The 6593-nt window shown below is 34.3% G+C and overlaps 1 protein-coding gene across 1 annotated transcript; it reads right to left on the bottom strand.

Annotated features, from left to right (window-relative positions):
- Positions 1-5168: 5168 nt before the first annotated feature.
- LOC141509579 (olfactory receptor 2AJ1-like) lies at positions 5169-6107 on the bottom strand. Its single transcript, XM_074219213.1, has one exon. The coding sequence runs from the start codon at positions 6105-6107 to the stop codon at positions 5169-5171; it is 939 nt and encodes a 312-aa protein (XP_074075314.1).
- Between the last annotated feature and the right edge of the window lie 486 nt (positions 6108-6593).

Here is a 6593-nt window from a genome sequence, read left to right as displayed (position 1 = left end):
AGCTGAGCCATTACTTTATTTCTTAACAAGTACCAGTGAGTTTTAATGACAGCTGCTTTATATCATGGTTTTAGTTCTGGTAGAGCTAGGTTACCTTCCTTGATATGTTTTTTCCATAAGTTTCCTTGCTATATTCTTGGCCTTTTGTTTATTTGTGTTTTGGTGTTACTTGATTTAGGTATCAGCTCCATGTTGGTGTCATAAAGAGTTTGACAGAACTCCTTTTCCTCCTATTTTTAAAAATAGTTTATGTAAAATAGGAATTAATTTTTCCTTAAATGTTTGGTAGCATTTACTTGTAAATCCATCTGGACCTGGAGACTTTTTCTTACAGAGTTTATTAATGGTTTCTTTGATTTCTTTTTTTTTCTGAAATGCGGTTATTTAAGTAATTTATTTCCTCTTATGACAATCTTGGAAGTTTGTAGTTTTGTAATTTTTGTAATTTCTCACAATTTATCCAATTTATTGGCATACAATTCAACAAAGTAGTTACAAATTACCTCTTTAATTTGCTCCCCATTGGTGGTTAGTTCACCCTTTTCATTTTTGATACTGGTAATTTGGTTATCTTTCTTTTTTTAATCAGACTAACCAAAGATTTGTCGATTTATTGACTTTTTCATAAAACCTATTTTTAGTTTTATTTGTGATATTGATGATTTTCTTGATTTCAGTTTTATTTTCAGAATTTCTAATTTGGTATTTAATTTGGGTTGTTTAATTATCTTCTTTTTCTAACTTTTTTAGTTGTATACCCAATTTATTGATCTCTTCTGTCTTTGTTTTATTCAAATAGGCATTTAGTGATATAAAGTTCCCCCTTAAAACTGCCTTGACTGCATCCCATAAATTTTGTTATGATGTCTTGTTATCATCATTTTCTTGCATATAATTATTGATTATTTCTTTTATGTGCTGTTTGATTAACTCATTACTTAAGATGAAGTTATTTGATTTCTATTTAGTTCTTAGTTTATCTTTCCATGACCCTTTATTACATGCAATTTTTATTGCATCATGATCTGAGAAGTATGTATTTATAATTTCTGTCTTTCTGCATTTGATTATTAGGTTTCTGTGCCCTAGTACATGGTCAGTTTTGGTGAAGGTGCCATGTACTGACAACAAAAAGATACATTCTTTTCTATCCCCATTAAGTTTTCCCCAGAGATCTATCATATTTATGTTTTTGAGGATTTCATTCACCTTCTTAACTTCCTTCTTTTTTATTTTGTTATTAGATTTATCTAGTTGAGAGAGAGAGAGAGAGAGAGAGAGAGAGAGAGAGAGAGAGAGAGATTGAGAGAGGTCTCCCATTATTAAAGTTTTAAAGTTTTACTGTCTTTGTCTCCTTGTTATTCATTCGGCTTTTCCTCTAGGAATTTGGATGCTATAACACTATGTCCATACATGTTTAGTAATGATATAGCTTCATTACCAATGGTGCCTTTTAAGAAGATGTGGTTTCCTTCCTTATCCCTTTAACTTTATCTGAGATTAGGATTACTACCCCCAGGCTTCTTAACTTCAGCTGAGGCATAAAATATTTTACTCCAAACTTTTACCTTCACCCTGTGTGTATCTCTGCTTCAAATGTGTTTCTTGTAAGCAACATATTGTAGGATTCTGGTTTTTAACATATTCTTCTACCTATTTCCATTTTATGGGACAGTTATCCCATTTCCATTTACAATTAAAATTACAAATTATCTATTTCCCTCATGCTTTCTCCATTATATTTTTCTCTTTCCTTTTCTCTTATTTCTCCTCACCAAAATTTTACTATCTTTCCCCTTTGACTTTTCTTTTTTTAGAAAGATTTTATTTATTTTGAATTTAACTTTCAGTTTATTATCACTTATACCTTCCCTTCCCTTTTATCAGTCCCTTCTTCCCTTATCTTTCCCCTTCCCGTTCCCATTCCCATTCCCATTCCCCACCCCACCCCCTTTGCTGTAGATTAAGTTAGATTTTTAAACTCAAATGTGAATGTACCTTATTCCCTCTCTGGGTTCATAGATCTTAAATCTGTTTTTTTTCCCTTGCCCTTATTCTCTGTGATGCCATTTTTTATATCTATTTAATGAAAACATTTGGAGTTTGTCATTGTATGTCATATGACATGTTTGTCTGTACTAGTTACTATTGGAATGCTTTCCAGTTTTCCCAGAATTCTTTTTTCAAGTAATAATTCTTTTTTTTTTTAGTTGTTGTGCAAGACAATGGAGACTTAAGTAATTTGCCTGAGGCCATACAGCTAGGCAATTATTAAGTGTCTAAGGTCGAATTTGAACTCATCTCCTCCTGACTCCAGAGCCAGTGCTCTATTCACTGCGCCACCTAGCTTCCCTCAAGTAATAATGCTTACCTAATAGCTAGGATTATTGGGTTTATCAAAACTAGGCTACTGTGCTCAATACTGATGAATCCGGGTCTGGGTTTCATTCTTGCCCAGCAGAGCCCAGAGATTATCCATTCCTATGGACTCTTATCCTCACTTTCAAAGAATTCTAAACAGAGCCCATTCTCATCTTGGTGACCCCTCGAACTAAAAAACATCATCCATGGAGATCCTGAAAGCTCCCAGTCCCTGTAGAAACCATACCATCCTGCCTCTTATAACCCATACCCTAATAAAAAGACTTACTCATCCCCTCTACCCACTGCTGGAGTCTGTTTACTCTCAGCCTATGATTCATTCCATCAATATCTCCTCTGCCTTTTTTGTTTTTTTTTTTTCAAAAGTCAAGTTACAATACATGACTAAACTTCTCTCCTCTCTCTTCTTTTTAAATTTTTATTTATTTATTTATTCGGCTATTTATTTATTTAAGGTTGGGTTTAAGTGATTTGTCCAAGGTCACACAGCCAGGTAGCTATTAAGTGCCTCAGACCAGATTTGAGCATAGGTTCCCCCTGACTCCAGGGCTGCTGCTCTATCCACTGCAACAACTAACTGCCCTCAATGTCTTAATACCTTACAATGCAGCTTCCAACCTTACCATTTCACCAAAATTGCTCTCTTCAAAGTTCCCAATGATATCTTTTTTTGCCAAAATCGATGGGTTTTTTCTCAAAAGAAAACAATTAGGCAAGAAACTCTGTTTCTCTATTCTTTTGCATCTCACACAACTTATATGTCTTTCCAACCATATGCTCTTTGTCTCCATCTCATATGATAAAGTAGCTTTTATATTTACTAAGGCTAATCCCTCCACCTGCTCAAAGAATCCATTCTCTCCAATAGATTATTTCCCCTCTGTTTACTTTAGACTATCATTAATTGTAAATATCTGCCTGTCTCTGGTAATTTTCTGTTGTTTATAAGCAAGCCCATGTCTCCCCCCTTTATAAAACATTAACAAAAGAAAATCTCTCTTGATCCTTCCAATTGGACAAAGTACTTATCTTTTTTTTCTTTTGGTTTTTAGTTTTTGCAAGGCAATAGGGTTAAGTGACTTTCCCAAAGTCCAATAGACAGGTAATTGTTGATTATTAATAATTACAGGTAGGTAATTATTAATTGTCTGAGACTGATTTTGAATTCAGGTCCTCCTGACTTCAGGACCAGTGGTTTATCCACTGCACCACCTAGCTGCCCTGTCTAATTGCTTTCTGTAAAAATGTAGATAATATCTCAGCTGAATAGGCTAGGAGGAGAGGGAGTCTTGAGAGGCTTCATGCTGAATGAAAAGATCAATTGTGAGGAGTATGATAGTGAATTGATTAAGTCAGATGTAATAAGATATTTCATAGAATAAGAACCTAATTGAGGTTATAAATCATAAATGTGTAGTTGTTCCCCGGAATGATTAAATGATTTTCTTCAGTTGTGTTCAGAAGACTGGATATAGTAACGAAGGTAGCAAATAATGGCAGTTGTTGAAGGCTGAATACAAACAGTGTAATGATAAGGGAGAGAGGGAATCAAGAGGAGTGTACAGTTGGGCCGCTAGGTGGCGTAGTTCATAAAGCACCGGCCCTGGAGTCAGGAGTACCTGGGTTCAAATCAGGTCTCAGACACTTAATCATTACCTAGCTGTGTGGCCTTGGGCAAGCCACTTAACCCTATTTGCCTTGCAAAAATGAAAAATAGCTAATATAAACAAAGAACATTATAATCTCAAAGAATAAATATGGAAAAGGTAAACAGTCTAGCTTCACTAGCTTCACTAGTAATGTCATATTAGATAACAGAAAAGAAAATGTAGGAATATAATTGTAATATTGGAAAAATGAGAAGCAGGAGTTGGAGATGATGCTTGCTACATCAAGATACACACACACATATATATATATATATATATATATATATATATATGGCTACATATATGATTTAGCACATTGGATAGATTGTAAAATATTTATGATATAGGATAAATAAATAAATCCTAGGATGAAAAATTATAAAATATTTGCATTCTATATAAGTACAGAGATGAATTCCCTTATCAACCCATAATCCAAAATCCTAGCTAATTGTATTCAGTGTTTCAAAGGGGAAACCCAAGATCATCTGCAACCATCATCACAGGTGATCTTTCTATATATTAAGTATAAAATTATTTTCTTTTGTCAGTGAAGTGGAGAAAAACATTGTACTTGTGTATGTCTCTGTGTGCTTTTGTGTGTTTTGTGCATATGTGTGAATAACTTGCTTTTTAAAAATAAGCCTTGCTGTGCATGGAGAAATTGAAATGTAGATTGTTGTCCAGTGAGGAATTCACTGAAAAAGTTAAATGATGTTAGTAATAACTGTGCAGTTTAACAATATCTTTGATGCAGTCATGATGGTGAAATATTATGCCATGGATAACATTTTTAATATTATCTTAATATTTTTAAATATTACCTTAATAAATATTTGTTATCTAATACATATGTGATTGTTTTCCAGCTGTGGAAATGAAACATGAATCACAGCATCATTCTTGATATAAATTTAGCCAGAATACAAGATATAAATTCAACAAATAAATAGATTTTTCTTGGAGTCATATAGGTGAGTTGGTTGTGTTGATTTTTGTCATACATTTAAAGGTAGCGAGAAGTATCACTTTGGGGGTCAGCCCTAAAAAAATGTATGAATGTTGTTTGGAATATTTTTCACACATTTCTAATAGATCAACCATGAGAATTAAATCTAATTTTAATAAATATTCATTTCAGTGACTAAGTGCTTTACCAGGAACCTTCTTCAGGGCACCTAAGACATCTTTATTTCTGAGACTGTAGATGATAGGGTTGAGCAAGGGAGCAAGAATGCTATATGAGATGGCTATGACCTTGTCCTGACCTGGACTATGATAAGACTTGGGTCTCATGTATGTAAAGATAGCTGAACCATAGTACATTACAACCACAAGTAGGTGGGAGGAACAAGTGGAAAAGGCTTTCTTCTGGGCTTCCCTAGATTTCATATGAAGCACCGAACGGAGAATCTGAGCATAAGAGGCAAGAATGATGGAAAAGGGAGTTAGGACAAAGATCACAGCAGTCACATAGAGTCCTCGTTCATATTGTGATGTATCAACACAAGAAAGTTTCAACATGGCTGGGATTTCACAGAAAAAATGGTCCATGATATTTGTCTCACAAAACGGTAGGAACATTACATATGTTGTATGAACTGTAGAGTTGATGATTCCCCCAAGCCAGCAGGCAGCAGCCAGAATGACACTAATTTGATTGTTCATGAAGACAGGATAACGCAGTGGGTGGCAGATGGCTACATAGCGATCATAGGACATGACTGCAAGAATAAGGCACTCAGCATTCTCAAAGATGACAAAGAGGAATATCTGGAGTCCACAACCTGCAAATGTGATGGTTTTCTTGCCAGATATGTAGTTACTGGCCATCTTGGGAACAACATTGGTGATGTTCAAGATATCTATGAAGGAGAGATGACTGAGAAGGAAGTACATTGGAGTGTGGAGTCGGGTGTCAAGGTGGATAAGAAGAATCAAAACTGTGTTTGCCGTAATTGTCACCATAAAAATGATGAGAATAAGTATTAAGAATAACAATCCAAAATGCTTTGGATCCAATAATCCTAATAGGATGAAATCTCTAGCAAATGTCTCATTCTTTTCCGCCCTCATCTGTATTATTTCCCTTTTTCACCTATAGTCCAAAAGATAAGTTTTCCAAAGGGAAGAAGATTGCATAAAAACAATATTCAAGATTGAGTCTGTGGCTACAAAATAACAACTCTCTATAAAAAATCATTTCATTGACTTAAGTCAGTAAATTGCAATTCAATGAAATCAATCAAATTAATTACTTGAATTAATTGAGTACCTGGGGTGCTCAATTCATTGACAGAATTGCTGATTAAAAAAAAATCAGTTTCACATTCATATTCATTTCCTATTTCGTTACTTAGCTTGCTAGGTGATCAGGAAGCTGATTCGGCCTCTCCATATCTATCCTTTCCTCTCAGTTAAATAATGAGGAACAATTTTCAATGAAACAAAGAGAAAATAAACTAATGAAATTTGGGGTTAGAACCATTTGTAAAATATTCAAGCACTCCAGATTCTATAGTAAAAACTCCCTGAGCCAATAAAGGATTATTTCATACATAT

The sequence above is a fragment of the Macrotis lagotis genome, chromosome 1 (genome assembly GCF_037893015.1).
Source record: "Macrotis lagotis isolate mMagLag1 chromosome 1, bilby.v1.9.chrom.fasta, whole genome shotgun sequence".
In the NCBI taxonomy this organism is placed as follows: domain Eukaryota; kingdom Metazoa; phylum Chordata; class Mammalia; order Peramelemorphia; family Peramelidae; genus Macrotis; species Macrotis lagotis.
The sequence above is the reverse complement of the archived record's forward strand: the minus strand, read 5'-3'. Positions and strand labels throughout refer to the sequence as shown.